General features: G+C 48.4%; 1 protein-coding gene across 1 annotated transcript in view; it reads right to left on the bottom strand.

Moving 5' to 3' along the window:
• ASTN2 (astrotactin 2) overlaps positions 1–26,382 on the bottom strand; it is a 366,183-nt gene that overhangs the window by 27,361 nt on the left and 312,440 nt on the right. The window contains exon 20 of the mRNA XM_074161351.1: positions 6,053–6,194. Within this exon, the coding sequence (XP_074017452.1) occupies positions 6,053–6,194 (142 nt within the window). The remainder of the gene's footprint in view (positions 1–6,052; positions 6,195–26,382) is intronic.

Genomic DNA, 26,382 nt, shown 5'->3' on the forward strand with positions numbered 1-26,382 from the left:
CACTCAGAAATAAGAATACTTTCTGTAAAGAGAGTAACTGTAAAGGGCTGCTGATGGGGAAAAGGTGGAATTGCAAAGGTCCATTTGTCTACCAACAGAAAAAGAGGCCAAACTCCTCCTCTCCACCCCATTACCATTTCCAGGAATAATCCTATACTCATACACTCCTCCAGCCGCAACACCCTACACAACGACCTGTCCATGCCTCTTCCTGCTCCTCCACCTCCTCCCTCACTGCCAGCCTTCCTCCAGCCACCCCCAGAGGAACAATTAGAATGGGCCTGGACCCAGCCAGGTTTGGGGTTCCGATGCTGGGAGTTTTTAGGACAAAACCAAGAATGTTATTTCAATCCATATATCCTGAAGAATGGGTGGGGAGAAACTGGCTGCTCCGTTTGTCCTGGTGGCATGAGGTATTAGCAGAAACACGAGAATTTGGGGAGGATCACAGAATCACAGAATCTTCATCGTTGGAAAGGACCTCTGAGATCACTGAGTCCAACCATACAAAGGCCAGGATAACCTGGTCTTTCCAATGAAAAGGAGGGAAATGCTCATACACTGGGCAGATACCAGGGAAGGAGGTTCCACTGAAGTCAGTGGAAAGGTATCTCCTGACTCCAGATCTGTCCCAGGTGGCTGAATACTGGTGGCAGGGACACATCTGGGTCTGGAATGAGGATTCCGGCATAAACCCAACGTTTAGAAGGGTACAAATGGTCAGTACAGCAATATTGCAACAGCTCCTGGAGACCCTGATCAGACGCACCCAGGGTGGGGTGTACACAGAGATAGTGAGAGAGAGCTTAAAACCTGAGCTTATAAAGAGAACAGGCAAAGAGATGAAAACGAAACTAAGAAAAGCCATCTGCTTTTATCACTCAGTAGAGCAAATGGCAAAGCTGGGAAGAACCTCTAGTACCTTGGCTGGTCATGAAGAGAGCATGAACATCTTTTCCATGGCTTCTATATGCATACTGTCCTGATGTTGGAAACTTCAGTAAGAGCCCAACCTTCCTCCATGCACAGGACTTCCTTAATATCAGCAGAAAGGGAGACTATCTCCTCCTGCTGAGCCCGTGACCTCCCTGTACAGACTGTCTTTCATGGGGCCAATCCACCTCCACCGCAGGGATCCCCACGTAGCCCAGATGGGCCCAGTCTGCTCAGTGCCGGACTCACTTCGGCAAAACCATATCCAAGCCAGCATTTGGGCAGCCTGGTTCTGAAGCAACCCTGAACTGCTGGCACAGGATAAGCCAGCCTTTAGAGCACAGGCCTGGGATTTAGCAAACACTTGTTCAACTCCTGACTCGCCTTGCTTGAGCTTCCGCAAGCCAGGAATGCCTGAGAAGGAACTACAGCCATCCACTGCTCGGCTTCAGAAGAGGTGGATTCAATGAAGCAGCACAGCTCCTGTGCACACAGGGGACGCAGCCAAGGGCTGTAACAGATGTGTTTTAACCCGTGCCACTGAGCTATTTGGGATCTGCCTCCGATTGCTCCAGTGTTCATTCACGTGTCTTCCTGACGGAAGACCAACAATAACAATTAGTATCATATAAGGAGCAGCGGATTGCTGCCAGCATTAGCACACTCTTGAGCACCAAGGGTTTCCATTCCATTTTTTTATCCCCGCTATGCATAAGGCAGAGGTCAGTCAACATTAATCAGCCTTGTTCTGGGCCAGCTCCTTTAGCGCGTTCAGCTTGCTGAACTGCAATCGTTGCCTCTCCGTGCTACGATGGGTTCCCCCCACTCAATGCCTTTGCCTCTTTCCTTAAGGCCGCCAAAATAAAGTTATGTCCACTGTTAGCCAGCACGTGATGACAGAGGCTAAGCCTGGCCGTGCTGGTGGTGGCCTCCAGACCCTGCCAGGGGGTGACACTGGCTGGGTAGGTTTTGGTGGGTCTTGGCTGCAGATGGGAGCCTTGTGTTGCCATGCTGACGTCTAACTGAATCCCCTTCCATCCCACGGCAGTGCCCAATCTTCATTCACGAGGAAGGGGTTTCCACCTTTCCAATGCTCCTGAAATGCGCTCTCCCAGAGCCTTTGGGCTGGTTCAGGATCACCCAGGGGAAACCCTGTCTGAGCCAGCAAAGGGAATGTAAATTCGAGGCTCCTTCTCAGCACATGAACACACTCCAAGGAAAGGCTCTGGAAGGGATCCTGATGACTTCCATATTATTTCCAGTAAATTTAGTGCTGATTCTTGGCACAAACACCGGAAATGAATAGGCTGGGTCAGGAATGTAAATAAAGTGAAACATTGGGATTTAATCTAATCTATAATTATAGTATCTGTGGCGCAGAGAAGTTGGTGTGTTTGCACTGCAGCTCCATTGAGGAGCTGGAGGGGGTTTTCACTTCCCTTTCCAAAATTTCCCTTTTTGGCTGAGGGATACTTGGTGTCTCCCCAAGTATCTGAAATGAACGTGCTGGGCTGGCAAAGCTGCTTTCCAGCAGCCGATCAGGTACAGCTCAGCGAACAGGCATCCCCAGGCACTCGGGGAACAACGGGGTGAGAAGCAGAGATGGATGAGCAAGCGAGGCTCAGGGAGGCTATGGGATGCACAGGGGAAGCTCCTCTCTCCACAGTGAAGAGCTCGGTTGGTTTTATAGGGTGCTGAGCTATATAAGGGCCATGAGCAATGTAAGTTCAGTCCTCTGGGGTGAGTTTGACCTCTGAGACAAGCCAGAGCTCTTTCTCTTGACTGGTGTTTGGTGCTTGGTGCATCACCAGTTGCCCCGTCACACCATGGTGCTCCCAGGCTCCCAAAACACCAGTCTGATTGGCATGAACCACTGTCTGGACTGTCCGGTCCATGCAAGAAGAGCACTTAACAGACATGTAGACATCTCTCCCTCTGCCTTCCTCACCCCATCCTCCTCCAGATCCACCAGGGACAAAGCTTGACAGACTGCTCTGGTCCAGCTGACCTCAGGGGAGAACAATCCCCTCTCCTGTGATGCATTTTGCAAGAATTATAAGACTTTTGTCTTTGAAGAGTTTAAAACAAACTTGACGGTCTTCAAGGACCATCCTCAGTGCCCCGGTGTGCGTGCAAGCGAGCACATTCACATGACTGGAACACGGATCCCACACATGGGCACCCACGTCTGACAGACCAGCAGAGGTGTCCACGCGTGTGCCTGGGCGTATAGAGCACATGCATCTTTGCTGACATGAACTAATTTCCCTCTGAAAACCCTCTGTGCAGGGACTAACATCCCAACCCCAATGTACTACAGGCAGGGGAAAGAAAAGGGCTGACAGGCAGCATATTTTCTTCAGACTGAAATCGCAAAGGACAAAGAAATTAGTTCTCCTTTTGTTATTTTATGTTTTGAAACTACAGAAGTGTCTAAAGCAGAGGAATCAATCAGAGTGTGTTTATTTGTTTGCTTGTAGAGCATTTTTTGGTTTTGTTTTTCATACTCAAGCCCAGCTTTGATCTCAGGCTGGTAATACTCCAAACGAATGGTCAACAGCGGCGTGTAATTGCCATAGGTACTACAGAAGAAAAGGGACAGGATGTCCGACACATTTACAGAGCAGAAGAGACTTCCACGGTCTCACAGTCCCCTCTCTCAGTTTATGTGAAACCCTTAGACTACTGAACAAGCAAAAACATTTGCTTTTGAAGAGCTCTGATGCTGCAGACTCTGTGTGCTCACCTAACAGCCTACAGAAAAGCGCAGGTCCCTGCCGAGTTGCTATAATCAGCATTATACCCAGGCCAGAGCCTTCCAAGATAGGTATTTTTCCACAGAAACAAATGAAACAAGCAGAAGAAATGACCCCATGCCCGTGTTTCTGTTGTTTTTGTGTCTGTGAGGGCTCAGAACAGAGCGTTACCCTCACATTTCACTGTTCTGGCTTTCTCCAGGCTGTGTCGCAACTGTATGGACACCTGAGCAAGAGGAATATTTAATGCGTGTGCCCTACATATCTGAGAAGGCACAGACGCTGAGTAAACACTGGTTAGGTCCCAGTTTGGAGCAAATGTGTGCGTGTGCTGGATTCGCATGCATCCATGGCTGAGCATCCCTCCACGCAGGTGTGCTGGGACAGGCAGCAGGAGATGCCGAGGAGGATGTGCTGTAGAGTGTGTGTGTGTGTGTGTGAACGATTTCTGGACGCTCAGGAATGTGGGTTCATGCCCCACAGATGCCAAGATGAACGGGTGTCCGTACATGTGCGCCCCTGGGAACGGCGTGCCAAGCCCTGCTGAACATTAGCTGCAGGTCGGAGCCAACACTGTGCGTCACCCCAGGGCCTGTCCCCACAGAGGGACAAGGTTCAAAGCTCCTCGTTGCCAGGGGACGGATGCCTGCTGGCTGCCTGCAGTCATGGCTCCCCACAAAGAGCTACCGTCCCTCACCCAGGGGCACCCACAGAGAGCGGGAGCTGCCCACAGCCACCCCCAGGTCATGGGGCATCACCGACCTCTGCTTACCCCCTCCACAGCAATGTGCCTCACAGCCGTGAAGCAGAAGCCAGGCTTTGACCAAAGGGATGACAAAACCCTGGACAAAGCCTTCCGCCTTCCACCCGAGGCTCTCCCAGCCCTTTGCAGACATCAGGAATGAGATCACGGAGCCCCTAAAGCAATGGGTGAGTGCAATTATCCCTGCCCAGCAGATGGGGAAGATGATTTGGCAGCCCAGGCTACCCAAGAGCCAGACCTTCTGGCTCCCAGCTCCACGTGTTCACCTCGGCAGCAGCCTCCCCATCAAACCCAGCGGCTCTTCCCTCTCCCAGTGCCCCTGGCAGCTGTAAGCCCAACGGCTGAGAGCTCACAACTGGCCGGTTTTATGGGCAGCGGGTTATTAGCAAGCTCTGCGGTTGCTCCAGCCTCTCCCTGGCACCTTGTCAGAGCAGCCCGGTTCCCAGAGATATTAATAATGATATTAATGTGTTACATACGCTTAACAGGAAAACATTTGAAATTATTAAATGGCAAGAGGTATCACTTGGAACCCGCTCCTGGACACAGCCCTGCTCAAGAGATGCGCAATAAAGGCTTCTCCTTCTTCAGAGGCTGTCAACATACTTAACTGGGGGGGCGGAGGGGGAGGCAAAGGGAAAGTATTAATCAAGATCTTTAAAAGTTCTCGCTGACAGACCATTTGCCAGCTCTTGCTTTAAATGCTTTTGTGGTCCCATAAAAAGTTTCATTACTCACTACAAAATGTGTTTTAATTATTACAGTCACTCTGACATTAAGCCCTGGGTGTTTCTCTCTTGCTTACTCTGTCTCTCCTCCGCCTCCTTGCCTTTTTCTTCTCTTTTTTCCTCTCTTATTCTCCTGACTCCTGCTATCCTGCCCAGGACAGAGGCTGCCTCAGCTCACAAGCCAGGTTGAAAAGCCCAGACCCCCTCAAATTATAGTGAGGTTGAAAAGCCCAGACACTCTCCAAACAATCCTGAAGAAGCTGTTAATATTCAGATGTTGAAATGATCCCTTTGTTTAGGGCACTAATTCAAACAGAAAATCCAATCCCCTGTGCTCAAAGGATATCTCAGAAGAGTCAAATAAGTAAACAAGAAGATCAGCAGAGGTGTGACCAGCCATCCCTGCAGAAGAGGTGGTAGGCAGACGGATTTGGTGTCTCTGATCTGCTATACGTGTCCTACCAATACAACCAGCAACCTGCATACACAACACCCATCACACTTCTGACATCCAGCTGTTGTGGTCCACTGGGCATTTGGCAACTTGCCTCAATCCGACCTCATTAGCCCAGCTCATCCACGAGAGACAACCGTATCCCACCAGGCATATGCCTGGAAGCCCAGCACTGAGAAAATGTGAGTTGTTCCAGTGGAGTCTCCCACAGACTCCCAGTTCCTCCCATGCCATACCAGCAGACACTGGTTTTCTATTTCACCAGCTGAGCCTAACACTCAAAGCAACAGGAAGAATCTCATCATCTGTCCAGTGTCTGGTGGAACGCGGTGCTACCCAAAGAGGAAAAATAACAATTAAATAACAGCATTGGAGATCCCCCCTTGTCCCCAGCACCTCCCCACACGTCTCTCCTTACTTGTACAGACCATCTGGTTCCAGGCACTTGAAAATGACCGAGTAGAGGCTGGTTTCAGGGACATCTCCGTGGCTCCTACCCGCTGCCACACAGGATGTTGCAAGGCCAGAAAGCAAATCATCCGCAAAGCTCAAGGATTCTCCTGGAGAGCAAAGAGATAAGCAAGACCGAAACATCAACACAGGTGCAAAATTATTGCTGACCATTTAAAAAAACACTGTAGGAACACCTCTACACAGGACAGGCAATCAACATACTCTAGCTGGAAAGGCCTCGAGTCTCTATGGAGAATATCACCTGTGGAAAAAGCAAAAAGTAGAAAACACACCTGGGCCATCAGCTGAAATGGGGACCCACTGCAGAGACCAGCGGCAGCGCTAAGACACCGCTTGGGCAGTGGAAGGATGCACTCCCAGAGCCTACAGGAACGTGGGGACTCACTGCAAACACCACATATGGGACCACCATCCAAGGATGGGCTCCGGGTCCTTAGAAGAGCTGGAAGCCTGGCAAAATAAGGCTCTCCTGCCCTAATTGCATTTCTATTCATAAAGGGGACACAGCCTTTTTCGAAAACCAGCTGCCACAGTGAAATGTGTTTCTGGTATATTAGATTATCAGGAAAGAAGGCATTTTTAGAGTTTGGATGGAATTGCTCTCAATGTGCTGGTTTTTTTTTATTTTATTTTATTCAATGAAAACCAGTAGCTTTGCATTCCCTTTCATGCGCACTCTGCTGGCTCCTGAAGCTCTGACTGGAGCTCCTTCAGCTGTGCTGAAGAACACTCACCCCTTTACAAGCCTTCGAGGGAAAAAAAATACTAATTAAAAATGTTGAAAAAAATTTTTTTTTGTCTTCTGGTTTATAAAAACTTTTTTTTTTTTTTGTCTTCTGGTTTATAAAGCTTATTAAGCACTTAGATCATGACCCAGCTGAAACTGAAAACGCTCCATTTATTAAGCTTTTTGGGCCTGATTATCCGCTGCCGTGCAACCTGTCTCCTTGCAGTGGGCAGGCTGTCCATCAGTTAGAGCTCACTGCATTCAGTTCCCATTTTGCATCAGTGTAGCTGAGAGCCCAAGGTACGAAGCAGTAAAAAACACCGGAGCAGCTGCCTCGGTTGTGCTCCCATTCCCAGTGATGGGAATCGGAGAAAGGGCTGCTGCCACTGCTGGAGTTACGCTGGCATAAGCAAACCTGGACCCAGATTGCTGTGCTGGGTACCTTGGGCATGTGTAAATGTCACCACACCGCAGCAGAGGGAGGAGGAGAATCCCCTTCTCAGCGCTTATTCTATATTTTTCCAAAAGCAAAAGTGGCTGAGGACTACTGAAACGAAGCACGAGTCTAGATTCTTGGTACAGACTGTAAGAAATAACCCAGTGGCGTGACCAGCCCAGAGTGTCTCACTGTGTTGCTGGATTACCCAGGTAGAATTAAAAATCCCCTCCTCCCCAGGCCTCCCAAACCGCACTTGCGTCTTGTCTCAAAGCACACAACCCAGTAACAAATGTCCCCCTTGGCTACAGAAAAGAGCAGCAATAAATTCTTTTCCTCCCTAAAGGAATCCAAGCCTTAATTATTCATTTTAATGCTCCCAGCACGACTTGTTCTTTCCAAACTTTTTCCAGGCAGCCCTGTCACCGGTCCCTGTAGCTGAATCCAGTCCCCAGCCCTGGGTCCACACCAAACCCCAAGTCAACTCAATGGGCAGGTTGGGCTGGCAACAGTACCAGCCCTGCTTGGAAGTCATGAGCGCTGGATGGCCTTGAGCAAGCCCCTTCGCTCAGGGTTTCTGGTTTAAACAAACAAACAAAAGCTTATTGCTCATTTCCAACTTTCATGTCCGTCCCTTTTCATACAGCATCAGCCTGGATTGGGGAACTCCCTGTCATCAGAAGTCATTGAGAACAGACCCTGCCGTGACTTGCAAACCAGATGAATCACAAACACGTAACGAAGAAGCAGGACTGGATTGTGTTGCTGAACTACAGCAAGAGCTTTTAAGCCTCTTCAGATCCCAAGCAACCAGCTTCTAAGCAGGAGAAAACTTCGTGGGGGGACAGATCATCCTATGGGTGCCTGCTGTGGGACCTCACACCTTCCTCCAGAGCACTCAGGGCTGACAGGCAGCCGACGTGGGGTAGGAAAGAAAATATCTGGGCAGAGAGACTGTGATGAGCAACCGGGCAAGACCAAGGGGAGATTTGCACTGGTGGTGTGTGGACACAAGGAGCATCACTCAGGACATCTGTGCCAGGGAGCACAAGAGATGGGACAGGAAAGAAAAACACAGGGCTGAGACAGGGAGTGCAGAGGGTGGAATGGGAATTGAAGGAGACTGGAAATGGGATGGAAAACGTAATGTGCACCCAGTGAATTAAAGCATGTATTAAAATTGCACAGATATCTCTCCTTAAGCCATCCACTGGCTTCTGAATGCTCATCTTTCATGGTCTCTCTGGGTAGGTTTGAGGGCAGAGGAGCAGGCTGGCAGTGAGCAATGCCCCAAAACACAGCGGCAGCCGCATCACACAACAGTCTGGTTTGCCACGGGGTCCCATCAGACCTGCCGAGGTTCTGGAGTGCATTGCTGTACCCCAACATGGGAGGAAATGAAGGTCTCGGGGTCTGTCAACGTGGTGTCACCTTAGGTTAAGCCCAAACCCTTGCAATAAAATCCCTACAGCAAGAGGGTGCTTTGTGTTCAGTCCTGAGCCTCTGGGGAACCTTCCCCTCTGGTTGGCTCTGCTGCAATCAAACAAAAGCAAAGAGGTTGTTATGAAAACAGCAAAACAGATGCTAGCGGAGGTGCCGAAACCCCAGCCCCAAGGCTGGGAGTCCTTCTGCACCTGTGTAAGCAGCAGCGAGATCGCTGGTGCTGCCCATCTGCACCGACCACGGAGCAAACTCGGGGTCAGGAAAGGGACACCGTGGGGACAGAGTGCTCGGAGCTGTCAATCCACAGCAAGCGCAGGGAGCCACGTTCTCATGCTCTTCCCCGGGTGAAGCAGAGCCCACGGCAGCTTTGTTTGTTCATCTCACACACGAGGAGTCTCTCTGGTCAGTCCGTGGTGCTCTGAGAGCAGCTGAAATGAAATTTCCCAAAGCCTTCCCTAGGACCAGAAAACAAGTTACTCCCTAGATTTAGACTGGGACCATCACTAGACCAGTGAAATGCAACGACCAAGAAACAGATGCATATGCTGGCATCGCAAGAGGATGATGGACCATTAATGTTGCCCTAAAAAGTAAAAGTGGTCTTGGGATGCTGTGGCAATGCAGGGATGCTGACCTAAATTCACAAGGCAATGGTGAGAGCCCAGCGCATAGTATTGCTCATCTCTGCTTAGGAACAAGGCACAGGGAAAGCAGAAGAGAAATCTTCACAGGGAAATAACAAAAAGCACAAGTTTACCATACAAGCAGAGACATAAAAAGGCCAAGCAGAAACACATAACTCTGTGAATACACCAACAGGGCAGGCACTCAGATGGAAAATAAATATTTAGGCTAATGGGCGGTAATGGCAAGAGAAAGTAAATTGGATATGAATAAACGGTCTATTCCTGAGAAGGGCAAATAATCTAACTATCTTTTAAGAAGGAGTTTGATCACTCTATAAAAGGGATTATATGGATAAGTAGCTTGTGATGGAAAGCAAAGGGGCTTTTCTTTCCCGTCTGGACTTGTGTTCTCGCACACCCCGCCAGCAAATATAAAGAAGGATTTCATCCTCCCAAAGCAGCCCTGAAGCACAAACCTTCTAGATTGCTGTAGTATCTTTGCTCGCATTATTAAATTTCAGAAAGAATCCAAAGGTTCTCTGCAGAGTAAATGATAGCTAAGTAGATCATCTCTGTGGAGTAGGAGATATTTTATTGACCAGACAGCCATCTGTGTCCTTCATTAATAGTAATAAATAATTGATGTCACACTAAATAAAGTAATAAGCTGTTACAGATATCAAGGACAAGTGACCAGCTCCTGTGAGGATGCCTCACCTGCGTTCACTTCTCAGTAGCAAAAAAATCCAGACCAGAGCTTGACATCACTACGGTAAATTCCGTGCACGGAGCGAAAAATGGTACCTCCCGCACAGCTATTACAGGTAATGGAGCCATTGCACTCAGCAAAGGGATGCTGATACTCCCAGATGTACACCAAATCCCTGCAAGGCTCTCTTCCCCCTCATTTCCATGACAGTGCCTTGCCAGGACTGGTCTGCCCCAAACCATCCAGTTCCTCAGGCACGTTTTGAAATTCAATCTCTGCTCCACTAATGAGTGCCGGGAAGATGCAGCTCCCTCCAGCTGGCATTTTCCTTCTCTCTCCAGTGCGACCCCTCGCTACTGCCTCGTCCCCTTCCTCAGACACGGCTGTGGAGCTTGGTTTTGTAAACACGTATCTTATACCGATTCTGGTGTTGTGGCGAGTCAGAGCTCTCCCTAAAACAGAGGAAAAGAACAGCATGCTTGGAGCTTGCAGGGGGGTTAACCCCATTTCGTGAAGCTTTGCAAACTTCTGGTCGCACCAGGTCTGGCCACACCAAGGCATGTAGGTCAAACCACCGGTGGTGGCTCTGGGATGGCCACCTGGGAACCCAACTTGTCTGGGCTGGAGGAGGAGGACACCCCCAGACGATTCAGCTGCCTGTCTGCAAGGCTGAGCTGGCAATTTGCTCTCCAGCCAGCTTATTTCTAGTGGCAGGAGGCTCAGATGGGCAAGAACGGGGACCGAAGAACGCAAATGGATGGGAGCAGGCCCAGGCCACTCGCTCACAGCATCCAACAGTCTCAGTCTGCCTCAGTCCTTCCACCGCAGCCCATGCCAGCGCCCAGGCGTTGCGGACAGCAGGCAGGATGAATCACCTACCAACCATCCCACCAAAGACAACAAGAGTTACGCCGTTGAGCTCAACCAGACTAAACAAGAGAGTGAGGCCAAGAGCCTCCAGGAGGCTAGAGGAGCAAAAGGAAGCTCTGGGACCCTCACAGGTCTCCCCAGACCTTCGGCCTGTGTCCCTGTGGTGAGAGCAGCATGGACAAAACCCAGGCGGTGCAAATCAAAGTGGAAATGAAGACGAGAGGAGACCTCCCGGCTGCGATTCACCTTCAAGATTCCTAGAAAGAGCATGAAGGGGAAAGTAGGAAGGCACCAGTGTCTCTGTCTTGACAGCTTCTTTACCAGACTGGATGAAACCAACCCTTGCAATGTTACCAGTCACTTTCTTCTGATTGTGGTTTTCTCTCTCTGTCTTTCGCCCTTTTGCTTTTTTTCAACCTGTTTTCAATTTACTCTTGTGGCATCTCTGACTGTGACCTCATTCTGGTACTTAAAGGGGGGTGGGGTTGGGGGAAGAGAGAGAGTGTCCTTTAAAAGAGAAATGAAAGAAATCATATTTTATTTAGCTTGGTTGGTTTTGAAGCTTTAGCAGAAGAAAGATTAACCTTTTCTGCCTAACTTAATGAAAACAAGGAGAAAGCCTGTATGGATAAATAAATATCTGTGTGGGTATGGAGCAGGCACGATCGTGTTACAGCCCCGGTGGAGCTGTAATGGGGAACAGGCGCGTTCCTGCGCAGCGGCTCCCAATTCCCGATCCATTTTCAAGGAAAGAAAAACAGAGTAGAATGTCAGAGGCCCAAGTGGGCATAAACGAGGGAGCCCGGGGAAGGCAGATGGGGCCCAGCAAGGACCTCCGTCCCCGGCAGTGACCTCCGGAGCAATGCCAGTGAAGCAGATGGAAAAAGAGACCTTACTCCACTTTGCTCTCGCCAGGTTTTGGTTCCTGAACCGAGGAAACAAATGGCACGCTCAGCCCTCCAAGTCTGTCACCTTTTGGGGGTCCTTGTTCCACTCTCCTCTTCCTCCAGGGCTCTGCGGAGGAGGAGGGGAGGTTCAGAGGAGGGATGGGAGCAGAAGGCTTGGACCGGGTTTTTGGATGGATAGATGGGGAGCACAGGCTTGCAGGGTGGTTCCTCCACAAGGAGGTTGTGCCTGGGTTTATTGTGCTTCGGATCTGGCACGTGGTGGGGGAAGGCAGCGAAAGGTGGTTTGTCTTGGAGATGATGGGCTGATTTAAATTAGTGTAACATAACTTTAGGCGATGGAGCTGTTCCGATTTACATCAGCAGATGGTCTGTCTCGCTGATCCTGGTGGAAGGATGTCAAAACCTCCTTCCCTACATGGCTTGCCAGATTATAAAAGAAATAAAAAGGCCTACTTATTACTAAAAAATCTTCTGCCCACATTCTGGGACCATCCATGCACGCCAGCCTCTCGTGTCAGATGGGAGCCTAAGCCCCACGCCCTGCAGCCTCTGAAATAATGTCTTTGTCATGACTTTTCTCAAAGACACATCCATCAGGAATCCCTCTGGCTGGGCAGAGGCTGTCTAGGCTGAAAGAGAAAAGCCAGTGATTATGCTGTGCAACTTCGGGCACAGTTTGTGCCCCACTTGCCAATTTGTAGAGAGGTGCAAATTACAGTACTTCTCCGAATGACTTCACCTTGTCTAAGTAATGAGTTTGGGGGAATTTGTTTCATATGTCTGTATGCAACTAGACACATTAATAATGACGAAGGGCTCTTCTTCCTCTGGGCTTCCCAGTTCCTCTGCTAATGGAAAACTGCATTTGCAGATGGCTAAATTTAAGGACCAATGCTTTAGTTGAACAAAGAGCAAAAGTCGCATTCCAGTGCCACAAAAGTCCCTCGAACAGCTTCACTGATGCTCTCCTGGGCTAGAACTATGGACTGACCAGGTGGAACTGAAGGATGGGCTACTTTGTACTGTTCTTATCAAGAGCAGCCAGTAGAACAGAAGGAAATGGTCTTAATTTGGATGAGCTGCAATGTTCCAAAAACATGATGCACAAGGCTAATCATGAGTGTATTCTTCTTTTAGGGTCATCAATAGGACTCACTGCTCCTTCACCTGAGCTCCCCACAGACTGCTTATCACAGTTCGTCCTAAGACCTCAGAAAAACCGCTTCAACTCATGTAAAAACGCATCACCTCCTCCATCTCCCCCCAGGCAGTACGCTGCTGGAGAAGAGTGAGAATTAATGCATTTCATTCTGTGCTGTGAGCCCTCCAGTATTTTTCAGGGTTCAGTGGGTTGCTAAGGGTCAACCACAGCCAGACACAAGCTGACTCTCTTGTGCTTGGAGCCATCCAGGCAGGAGCCAGTTCCAATCTCAAAGCCACGTATTCACATTAGCACGGCGGAGAGTCCAAGTGAATTTATCTATTCCCTTGGAGTTTGTTTTGGGCTCTGCAGCATGTTAAAATAGTTACTTGATTTCAAGGCAAAGTGGGAACCCACTTGTGCTGGGAGTTGTGCAGACACAAAGCAAAGACATGAGCTTTGTCCTCAGATACTTCTTGTCTGGCAGAAGATTTTGCCCATCACCACAGATCTAGTTCTCACTCTCATCACCACACATAGTTCCCACCCTCATTCTTGCTTCCCTTTCATTTTCAGCTTTGTTTTAATTAGAGGTTTCTAAACAATGGACCAGTGGTCCAGACAACTTGGTGGTCCCCAAGGCCTGCAGTCAGCAGTTTGTAGCAGATCCAGGGACTGCACGGAGCCTTATGTTCACCAGGAATCCCACCAGCCCTGCTCCAGCCCCAGAGCCACCCTTCTACAGCATGAACTGATGTTGCAGATACTTCAGAGATGCAAAAATCCCCATATTGTAACCTCTTTCCTCCTAAAAATGCATGAAGCTACTGCACTCTTGCGGTTCTTGGTGGAATGAGCTACTGTCCAAAAATTACTTCCAAATTTTGGATGCAAAGATGGTCCCAAGGAGCCGGGCTCCACCAGTCCAGGGCACTGGGATGTTCCATCTTCTGCTGGGATTAAGATGACTAAACTTGAAAGGGAGCAGCTTTCACTGAGAGACCTGTCAGAGGACAAATCCTGGGATCCTTCCTAAAGAAAGGTCAATGACAAGGTGATTCCGGCCAGTCCCAGTGGACTCTGTTGATATACCTATAGCATGTCTGTAGGTATATCTTGCCTAGCACACAAACTTCCTAACCTGCCCAGTACAGGATGGTCTGAAGAAAGCAGAAGAGACCTGTCAAACAGCACGGTCAGGTCCTTCATTTCCAGCTCTGCTGAGCACTTTCTTACCTTTGTTTTCAGCTCTTTATGACCAAATATTCGTAGTTTAATGCCCGACAGAATCCTACTGGCTGACTTGCATCCACTGGAGATCAAGCCTTACACACACATGCAAATACCAGACTATATCAGGAGGGGGAAAGAACATTTCCTAGAAAGAAACTCAGTGTGCAATTAACCACTAAAACCATAATTATCTTGGGTGATCTGTCAAATCAAATTACTTTAAACCTATGCTGAAAAGCTATCAGCTGATCTGTGCTTCACTTCTTCCATGTGTTGGGAAAGTGGAATTTTTGGACTTCTTAGGTCAGCTAATTTCTTCAGTATTGCCCCTGTTGCCTAACCCTGCCTTCAGTCTCTTCTTCCACTTCATGACTCATGCCAGAAAGTGAACCAAACCACTGCCTGTAGGGGCAACCAACTTAGAGGAACTATTCTTTGGTCGCTTTTGTTCTAAATAGAGGCAATATGTGTAGATTCTGATGCTCACAGAGAATTAGTGATAAGACTTTGGACGAGTATATTCCACAGGGCTCAGCATGCACAACTGCAGCCAGATCTGCAGCCTGTTAGCCAACGAACACTTACAAAAACTGGTCCTGATGGAGGGACCGCATGGAAGCAGACCTCTTATTTGGCCCTAATATGCATTTTTGGACATTTGAGAATGTGGGGGCAGATCCTCAGTTCATAAAATCTCCTGTAGCTCCCTTGAAGTCAATGGAACAATAACAATTTACACTAGCTGAGTTTCTGCATCCTGGCTGTGAGCTATTTGGAACAACTACACCATAATGATTATTACAGATATTTCAGATCGCTTGTCTAAGACGGATAGGAGAATACCACTGCATAAGAAAATAGAGAGTTGGTTTGCTATGATTTCCAAAGAATTATTGACCCATATCTCGCAAACATTTACACATGTTTAACTTTATTCATGTGAGTTGTTCCATTACACTCATGTGCCGGATAAACTAATGTCCATGCTTGCAGGACCAAGGTTAAAACTTGTGCAAACACAGCGAGCTCTAAATGTTTTTGTAGATATGTTGATATGTTCAGTTACCTCAGATCCAGACTAGAAAGCATGTCATTGACTGTGCCTCTTTTCATAACTCTCCATTTATCCAAGCAGGTATCACAAGAGAAGCCAAAGGATAAAACTGAGAAAAGAAGCCATAATCTGACCAAAGTCAGAAGGCAGAAAACACCCACTCGGTCAGGACTAACGTATGCAAGAGTTGACATCAATTCTGGAACAAGGAATTACCTGGGTTACCAGAGTATATTTACAACAGCTTTCTTAACACAGGTAATGAATCATTCACTTATTGATTTCTCCATAATGAAGTTAACATTTTTCTTCACAGTTTTGATTCACTAGAAGACACAAGGCAGTGAAGAGGAGAAAGAGCTGGAAATCTCTTGGCCATGAGGAGTCTACTTCAGCGTCCATCATCATTTCAGCAGTCACTCCATCTTTTCCACTAAACTACAAGGTGAGACAGGATCTCCCGCACCACTGCACGGTCCCACCGCTCACAGGGACAAAATACAATCTCTCATTTCTTAAACTGAGCTGATTTTGTTTCCTTGAGGACAAAACATGTCAACAAGGCACCTGAAACCCAGAGACTTCAACGCGCTTCACAACGGTCATTAATACCACCGAAGATGCGGCAGCATTTACGTCCCTCAGCCAAGACGTGAGCTCCGTTATGATACACACCTGTGTCGCAGAAGGCTGCAGTGTCACGAGAGGTGGCAGGCGAAGGAGCAGGGATGCAAAGAAAGGAAATTACTTTTTCAAGAGAGCAGGCAAAAGGAAAAATTGAGGCTGTAACCTAGAGCCCTAGTCCAGATCTCCAACCACTAATGGCTGGCTTTCATCTCTGAATGACCATTAACCCTTTTTTACAAGGGAGCAAACTCCAGGCACTGAGGATACCTGCCATAAGCACACAGCAGGCCACTGGCACAGAAGGAACGCCTTCTGCTCTGAATTTTAAGTCATGTTTCCCAGAAACCAAGACAAATCAATCCTGGCATCAACAGAAAAGGGGAGTTGTTAGTAGCCAGGACAGCTCGGACGATGTCTCCTAGAAACTCATCTCACCAAAGGCCCTCTATGGTGGGAACAGTTGTTTGACTCCTGGATGTCCTTGGCAAAGCGAGGTCTCTGGGCACGCTTCCCATCCCCAGGATCACCAATCGCTCTGGGATGGTTAGTTGGAGACATTTCATCACCAGCAACTGTGCAACATCTTACCCCTCAGACGACAAAAGACAGATTCCCAGAATGAACAGAGCGGGATTAAGCCAAGTAGTAAATGGATTCCAGGGCTGTTCCAGGATCTGTGCTGACGAGGGAAGCCAGTGCCAGGTAGCCAACCCGGAGCTCGTACGACAAGGTTATCGCTTCCCTCCTTTCCTCAAATCTGTAAATAGAACCCAAACATGGCTTGGGCCATGTTAAAGAGATAAGGTGAGTCTCTCCCATCCCTTGCAAAGCCTGAAATAGAAGCACCCCTTCTCCCTATTCCATGCATCAAGCGTAGGATGTTGACATTTACCAGTAGGTAAAACTACCCAAACAATGAACCCTCTCAGGTCTCTGTTCTCCCCTCCCTTCCCCTGGTCCCCTGGAAAATGTTCATAAATTGAAGTGGGGAAAAAAAAAAAAAAAAAGCCAAACCAACCCAAAACCCAACAACCCAAACCCAAAGCTTCCTAAGGCTGTGGAAATAACACGTAGAGAAGAGTGAGTCAGGCTCTGCTTAGTGCACACAGGTCACCAGTCCTGAAGGCAGAGATGATTCACCAAGGCAGCAAGAACTAGAAGGTAGAAGAGGCTGAAAAGAGGATGCAGAAAGAAACTTGTTATCAAAGAAAGGGAGGAAATAAGAAGTGAACTCGTTCCAGGTGGCATCCACCTTGCTCTTTATCGAACACCACTCAAATGGAACTGACCCAGGATGACTCACTTGACAGTGGTGAGATTATTCTCCACATGCTTTGTCCAGCCTTTCCTTATGAGAAGGAGGGCAAACAGGCTGTAAGACCTCAATCCATCCCCACCCCCTGCTCCTCCCTCTCTTCTTCCCCTGCCTGAGATGCTCAGTGGTGCCTCACCCCCCTGCTGTCTCTGCTTCCACCGCTCCTTTCCTGCACCTATTCCCTTTAAATTTGGCATTATGGGACTCTGTTTTCCCCATAAAAGATGCCTTCAAGGAGATGAGAAAAGCAGGGCCTGCCTAGGAGCATGGCATGCCACGGGGAGCCCCTCCTGGATGCCACTGGCACAGAAGTCCATTGTCACAGGAGATGGAGAGGAGTATGGGGCTCAGGTGCCTGGGGAGAGCTCTGCCTGCCAGAATGCTCTCCTGCTATTCCTCTATTCATCCTTCCTCCTCAGCCGTCCCGTCCCCTGCCTTTCATTTAACAACCATAAAAATTCAAACACAAGAAACTTGCTCTGAAAAAAAACCAAAATCAAAAAAAAAAAAAAAAAAAATCCTCCCTCTCAAGTTCACAATGAAAGCTGTAAAACTTTTTCTGCTTGGAAAATTGTCCCGGTCAGTTTTTCCTACTGTTTAATCCCCGCTTTCAGTTACACAGAATGAGTAAACACATTTTATAAGGTTCTAATTCATGCCTAACCCATACAGTTTATAGCTTAACATAGTAAAATATACACACACACACACTTTTTATACATATATATACACATACACACACACTCTCATCCACATATACATAAATTAGCCATGGTCCCACTCCTGCGAGTCGCCCAGCAACTCTGATTGCTCCGGCATGTGCTCTGCTCCGAAAGCTGCCTGGTGTGCTTAGGTGTGAGTTAGCTGGCCTGGGGAGTAGTTTCCGCTCCAGATTCCTCCTTTATAATAAATAATTAGTCAGTCTTGTTCAGGGAACAGCAGGATCCACCGCTCCATCCCTGGAGGACTAAGGAATGTCCCCACGTGGCATCCCAGGAACAATTTTTGCCCACTTTCTGCCCGGCGAGGACCTGGAGCGAAACCCGTGGCTGGGCTGGAGGAGCTGCGCGGAGCTCGGCTACCATGCGGCCACGGCCAGGAGCCAGGCAAGCATGCATCTGTCTGAAAGGCAGCTCTCTCCTGGCAGTGATGAGAGCAAACCTGAAGGTGGTCACTCAGTCCGAAGGTGGCCTATGGTGTGAATACCTCCAGGTGTTGCTCCGGAGGAAGGCAGGCAGCTCTCACACCGAACTCCTCTGTGTAGCTCCGGGATAGCTCCGGGTCAGCCCCGATGGGGCGTCGCAAATGTCCTGCCCTGTGCCAGCCTCTGCACCGAGCTGCCGGAGAGGCAGTTCCTCCTCCGCAGCATAACCATGTCCTCCACCTTTGCTTGGGACCTTGGAGACCGGTCGTGATGTGCTGTGGATGATATTAAGGCCAAAGAGCTACCTGAACCTCATTCTCCCACTCCAGCTGTTTGAGAACCAGCCACCACCTCCTGTCCTCACCTCCCTGGAGGCAGAGCTGACCAATTTGCGCAGTTAGACCTGGGCTCTGCTTCAGGTCCCTCTGATTCTTCAGCCTTTTAACCCAGTGTGGGCAGGGCAGATGGAGCCCTCTTGACCGGTAGTGAACAATTAGCTAACTCCAGCCAGGAAAAACACATAGAGACCTTGTGAACAACAGCAAACCCCAACAGTCCACAAGGAGGACTACCTTACCATCTCTGACAGGCGTCTCTGCAGCTCTGGTACTCCCAAGCATCCCCAGGGTGAAGAGCTGTGCAGATGAGATGAAAATGTCAGCACCAACACTCCCAAACTCTGCACAGGGGGAACCTTATAAAACATTTTGAGCTGCCTGCCAGTGGCTTTGAACTTGGCTGTAAAACCAAGGTAGAAGATCTTTATGACTACTGACTATTGACTAAGGAATTGCCTCTACCATTGCACTGAAGAAGGTGGCTTCTGTTAAGCTTTTGTGATTTGAGTTTTCCTGCTTGCTTCACCCAGCAGCTTGCCATTAAATTAAACTGAGCGTCTCGTACAGTCCCATACTTCTGTCATAGAGAATAACTGTAAGTGATTAAAATATTGTTTCTGCTGTATCTCTGCGAGACCACAAGAGATCATTTCCTCAGAGGAAAGAGAAACAGAGACACAGAGAGACCTGTCTCAGTGACACAGCCGGATTCTCTGCCGATACACGTCACAGCAGCTCCGCTGACACGAGCGGGAACGGAGCAGTTTGTGCCAGCCGAGAGCCTGGCTCTAAATGGTGCTTGGTGCGGCGCAGCTCCTCTGAGCAGGAAAGACAGGACAACAACTAAAATATGCAAAAAACGCCCCAGACACTGGATTCTGTGGTTCTCCAGAAAAGCCTTTTTGCAGCACTTGTTTGATTTATGGGATCTGCTGCCCTGAACCCCATGTATTCCCTGATGGGTTTTCCTCTCCCAGAGGGCATCAAATTAATCAGCACAGAAATCAGAGCGACAACTAACTTATTTTCATTTCCTGACTCACTGTCATACCTCCCATCATCGTGTTTTTCCTCATTCCTGCTTATTTACCCCAGCCCCAACCCCTCTTCTATTCAGAAACCAAAGAAAAAGCAGGAACAAACACAACCCCAACCAAAAGGCCAGGGCTGACTCGAAACCTGCACCATAACAACACAACCGCCTGGTCTTCATCTCCCCAACTTTGTCTTCTCACCCTCCAGCACAGCCTCCACTCAAGCTCTCAGTAAGCCATAAATCCCAGCAAGTAAAATGAGTTGACCCTTGAAGTCATCTTTTCAAGTCAGGGTGCCCCCGCATCCCTTAAGTCCTCGAGCAGCCTGGCACAAAAGCCACCTCTCAGGAGGGAGTTTGTCTCCAAAGTTCCAGGTCTCTGCGAGCAACCACGGCTCCGGCTGGCAGAACCACGTCCCCAGGGGAGCCAGCACCATCACCATCCCTGCTTTTCTCTCTATTCCTTCTGCCCTTTGCTGCTGTTAAAACCAAGGCTTTGATTTTTGAAGCACAAAGATTGCCTCAAAGACTCAGACTCTTACTGTGGGAGCTTTTTTTTTTTTGGCACACAGTCCTCCAAGGGTGCGGAAAAGCACTCTGAGTCATCAATGTGAAATCATGGACATCATTCCTGGCCCATTCTGTGATAACTTGTCACTTGAAGGCAAAGACAAAAGCCATTCTTCAAGCTAGTGGTTTGAAGTTGCTTCCATCCCCCCACGATGTGAGATGGGGGCCTCAGGCCCCATAATGCTATTTTCATTTTCCTCCTCCTCCAAGAAAATAAACCGAGTGTTTGTTTCCTGAATGCTCTGGTCTGAGAAAGGGCAAAACTTTCCTCCGGGAGCCAGGTGGCTGGAAAGGGAAGGCAGAGGCAAATATTTGCCGAATTTGTCAATGAGCTCTTATTCCATCTTTCTTATTAATATTTATTTAGACATAATGTGAGGGAAACCTGCTCAGACCACAGCAATGTGGGAGACTCCACTGTTATTCTCCTCGTGCCAGCTACTGGTGGGGAAGGGGGGAGAGAAATAAAAACAGAGACAAAGAGAGAGTGTCAGGGAGTTCACAAGCAATTTAGAGAAAGTCAGGGGCTTTTGTCTTGGCTTAGCAGAAGGTGGGATGCCTTGAGAAAGTCAATGCATCTATGGACCATGTGATGGGTCAAAGAGGTTGAATAGCTCAGCCTTCCTTGCTGATTTTCAAGGCACAAGTGTAGCTTTGAGAGAGAAAATTATCTCATTATAGAGCCTTCTTTTATTTTTTTTTTTTTTTTCATTTAAAGGAAGGAATCGTTAATGACTTGAAGACAAGCAGAACAAACTGCAATCCCAGGTTTAGTAAATTGTGTGAGACGAACCTGATGTATTTCTTCAATGAGACAGTTCATTCCCCAGACACGAGAAGCGTGGTACAATCTAATTTATCTGGGGATCAAGAGGCACTAGTCATGACACGACACGGGTAATTATTAGGTAAGCTTCAAAAGATGGGAATTAGCAGAAGGATTATACAGCAGGTAAGGAACTGAGTAATGGACAAATGAAAACAGGCCAATGCCGAGAAGAGAGTGATGGGAACTGAGTGGTAACTAGCAGAGTTCCTCAATGATTGGGCTTGTAATCAATCTTATTTCTCACTGGAAAGACAGCAATGATTTTAGCACCGATGAAGTGGAATGCATTATGGGTGCAGAGGAGATCAGAGGATCAGTCAAAAGAAATTAAAAGATCTTGAGGGTTATAGCAATACAAGTGGAATGAACTCTCATATTTAAAAATGCAAATTAACTTAGAGATAGACATTAAAACAGTTTTTTGTTAGCAGGAACCTCTGCAGATAGAAACAAAGGAGGAGAAGGAGAAACGCCTGGATGCACTGGCTGGTCACAGCACAACCATGTTGCCCCTGGATGAAAGCTGAAGAAAAGGAAAGGAAATTTTTGGATGAGCTTAGAAAGTGTCTTCCAGCTGAAACAGAGAAGAATCAAATCCTTTGATAGCAAAAGGCTGAAGGTGGTGGCCTACCATCTGCCTCATTGCCAGAGAATCACAGAAAGCCTCCAGTCCAATCTCTTCAAAGAGGGGCCAACTGCAAATCCTGGGCATGGTAGCTCGGGGCTTTATCCAGTTGAATTTTGAAAATCTGCAGGGACTCCTCCACGAGCCACCAAGTAGGTGGTGTATAAATAATTACTTCTTGGTAAGAGACATCCTACTGGACTGTGGTGTCCAGGAAGAAAGACAGGGATGAAGGCGTTTAAAAGATGTGTAGACGTAGCACTTAGGGACATGGCTTAGTGGTGGACTTGGCCATGTTGGACTCCATGATCTTAAAGGTCTTTTCCAACTGAAATGGTTCTGTGATTCTCTTTATTCAAAGCCCCAGCATGCTGGCTCCCCAGACTGGTTCAGGAGGTACACCACTGCGAGCGTGTCCCCTGTTGCCCTCCACTGGCTAGAAGGAGAATGTCACACTGCTGTGTCACGTCTGGGGACAGCACATCCTAAAAGCATCTCCTCTTTCAGTGGGGGGAAGAGTCTGTGCTCTGGGAACAGAGCTGAACTCTGGCTCTGTTTTCGCTCCGACTGTGTCTCGTGTAGCAACAGCTGGGGGACATAGGTTTGCTCAAACCACAGCCAGACGATTGGAAATAAAAACGATATTCATATATTAATTAACATCTGGTTACCCGTCTAATTACATGATACAATGTGCATGAGTTTTTTGTTCCCTTCATATTTTATGCATTGAATGAAAACTAAACAAATGTTGCAAAAGCAACACTGCAAAAGCAAAAAAACAAACACTACCCAAGTTTGTACTTACAACACTTACTGACACATCAGTTTAATTAACATGTAAAGCAGGACATGACTAAACCATGACGACGAAGATGATGGAGACACCGAACTGGAATTAACATCCAGTCTGATCCAACCTGGCCATTTTTCATTAAGCTGGGCTTCCCTTTACACATATTATTCTTTAAAAAAAAAAAAAAAAAAAAAAGTAATAATTTGTTAAACTGAGCAGTTCAGGGCCTGATTTAGCAAATTATTACTTACTCATTTTCAAAAGCCGCTTTTAATGAAAACCGGCCCTAAAAATTTCAGCCGGGCTCTAAAGCACCGTCCCAAAGGAGTGGAGTTGATGTCACCCTGCCTGCGCAACGCATCTGACAGCGGCTGGTGTCTTCTGCCACACTTTGGGGACGGAAATAAGAGAGGAAGGAGGGGGAAGGAAAGCCAAATTAATTAAGAAAAGTCATCACTCAGGTTGTCTGGTGGTAGCACATTGTCCCGTGCGTGTGGCCGTCCCCACGCGGCTGGCAGGGGCGGGTGGCAGGATGCCTGGTGGCCCCCAGGGAGGTGATGGGAACAGTGTGTCTCTGCGTGGGTGGCAGGGAAAAGAATCGCTGAAGGCTTGGCTTGGAGCTTGATTCCAAGCTTTTTGAGACCAGGGATGTTGAGAGAGGAGGCAGAGGGGAGAGCAGAGCCCCTCTTCCTGCCCCACCACCAGCCACCTGGGGGAAATAAGTGGCCGACAAATGCTGCCCCCCTGAGAAATCCAAACAGGAACTTATGTGATTAAACACTTTGTCAAAAAGGTGGCTTAATTAAAAACACAACAACAACAAAAGACCCAACGCTAGGGTCAAAAACTACTCCCTGAACCCAACAGCAAGCGTGGAGTAAGAGGAGTCTTGGGGCTGGCAGAGGTGGAAGCAGCTCGCACAGACACGGGGTCCCCAGCACTCGCCTCCCCAGCACCCGCCCCACTCAGGCACCGGGCAAGTAACACAGCTCTGACTGATGCTGATGGCATGGAGGGAACATAAAGCAACTGCTCACCATTTGGGTGGACTGGTGGCCACGCCAGAAGCCAGCACAACAGATACATACAGGTGCAAATGGGATATGAGCACACATCTCAGATGTGAGCTCTGAAGGGTTAACATCACCAGCCAGCAGCTGGTGTCACCCTCAGCGTCTTAGAAGGGACCAGGGGCAGGACAGGATTACTCTCCTCATTGAAGTTGTCCTTCCCACCAGCCATCCCAACCACACGAGCCCTGCCCTGATGCAGGAGCATCTCACTGCAGCATCTCTCTGAAGGTGACCGAGCAGGGTGATCCCCATCCACAGTGGTTTCATGGTCAGCACATGGAATCCCATAACCCAATACAGATGTTCCTGCATCTCTGCATGAGGCCAGACCCGTGCTCAGGTACCCGAGAAGAGGATGCCCCCGAAAACACCTCGCCAAGCAGAGCAGGTAGCACCGTCTCAGCAGGCTGCCCCAGCACTTTCCATACGTTCAGCACCTACCACGCTGCCAAACTTTAACTGTTTGGGTTGAAATTTTCCACACTGGGTATCTGCCTTAGGCTGAATTTTTTTTGGAAAGTCTCAGATAAAACCAGTCCAGCCAATTCCAACAAGGCAGCTCGGGAAAAAATATAGTTTTCCTCAAGTTAAAATAGAAAAAAAAAAAAAAAAAGTCCAAAAATCAAACCAACTTACAACTTTTGTTGTGAAGCCCCAGTGTCCAGAGCAGGCATTTGGCAGACAGGGTGGTCACTGCATTAACGACATGGCTTTGTCGTTAGAAATTTCATTCAAATCGAATGAAATTAGAGGCCAGCAGTTTGCAGCTCTCTCCAGAGAGAGGTCATTTGCCTTCTCCTGAGTTCCCTGAGATGCTCCAGCCCCTCACAGCTCCTGCACTGGACCACACCATGCACACATCCCTCCCAAAGGGTGGGCGAGCGCGCCCCAGCCAAGAGGCAGCCCATAGCTTCATTGCTACTTACTGAGGGACTGCAAAACATCGCTTAGCGCTTCCCAGCTGCCTGGTGGCTGCTGAGGCCAGGGGAGAGGCAGGGCAGGCGTTCAGCACGAACCCAGTGGTAATGCGGAAAGGATAGAGGACGGTACAGGGGCTGCCCCATGATGCTGTGCTGGAAGATGAAGAAGGATCTGCAAGACCATGACAGAGAGATCTCACTGCACAGAGAAACACCCTTATGAAAGAGCTTCACCCATCTCCTGCTGAAACACACCTGGGGACATCAGTGACTTCTGTGGGGCAGGATTCAGCTCTTATAAAGGAAAAACAGACAGAATAAAATAAGAGAACCCGGTAACAAAGCGATATAGAAGTGTCTTGGAAATTACAACCTACTCTGCATGAACAGACCCTGCTGCTTTGCTTGCTTTAGTGCACTGGGGTTTCTCTTCTGTTATTTTTTTTAATTGCAAACGGTAACAATTATCACATGCTGCCTGCTCGGCAAGTAATCCTGCTGGTGGGGTGTGCAAGCAGGAAGCAGGGCTGCAAGATAAATCACTTTGGCTGGGATTTAGCTCCCTTTACCCCTCTCCAAACCAAGCATCTAGTTAGATTCTTCCTGCAGTCAACAGAAAGGGAAGGGTATCTCCTGACAGTGATTCCTCACACCCAGACAACATTAATGAAGACGTGCAGGAGGGATTTCCTACAGAAGAAACCTGTGCAGCTCCACTGACCGCTGTGGGGCCCTGGCCATGCAGGTTAGGCAGGTGACGTTAATGACGATGTTCCCAGGGCTAAGGATACAGCTAAATTGTCATGGAAACCACCAGTCTCATAGTCAGACTCTTCTACCGTACACACCGTCAAGGAAGCACAACTGAAATGTGGATGCAGGCTGAGCTCCAGGAAGGAGCAAGAGGCCATTCCACACGTCCACATTTCCATCCACATGGTCTCAACTACTCCGATTAAAAATCACAGCCAACACAACCCAGCAGCAGATGTTCCACAGAGCCACATGGACATTGGTACATGGGAGTCACACCCACAGGCTAGAACCCATCACCCTGGCCAGTGGGCACCAACCAGGCTGGAAAGCGTAAGCAACTAGCCCTTATCTTCAGGGCTGCGTGCTTCAACTCTGCCTCCCCAAAATGGGGATAACAAGAGTTCGCTGCCCCAGAGATGTTTGGTGAGAAACAAATTCACAAGAGATTATAAAATACTGATGGAATAACATCTCAGGTAGAGTAAAAAGTCAGATTTTCATCTGCAAGAGTATCCCACTTGCCTCACTCAAATTCTTAACACCATCTAGCACCGAGTGGGGCTTCCATCCCACTCCCTGCATTGGATCAGGACACTTGGTAGGTAAGAACTTGTCCTGTATCTCTCCCTGCTCTGTCGTTCAAAAGATGACTCCACTCATCAGGACTGCTACCCTCCAATACTTCACCAGCATCAGGAAATATGCCAGGAGGAAGGAAGAGAAAGAAACCCGGAGGAGATGACTGTCATGTGAAAATCCAGTGTGAATGGCGCAACCGGTTGCATGTCAGGGGGCTTGGGAAGGGGTGGTGGGAGCTGGCAGGGTGGGCAGTTGCTCAAAGGAAACCACAGAGGACTGACCAAGCACATGAAAGATTCCACGCATACCTCCCAGATATGCCGGTGAGGTTACAAAATCCCTGCCTGGCACTTGGGGTGGTGGCTTGCACTTGGAAAAAAAATGGGAAAAAAAAAAGGGGGAAAAGAAGAAAAGAAAAGAAAAACACAAAACCCCAACCAACGATTCATGGGACACACAAGAGGGCTGCAAGTGCTCTGCTTTAACGAGACGCCGCAGGCATCGCTGCCTTGGAATTTGGGC

This window comes from Numenius arquata, chromosome 19, assembly GCF_964106895.1.
Source record: "Numenius arquata chromosome 19, bNumArq3.hap1.1, whole genome shotgun sequence".
NCBI lineage: Eukaryota > Metazoa > Chordata > Aves > Charadriiformes > Scolopacidae > Numenius > Numenius arquata.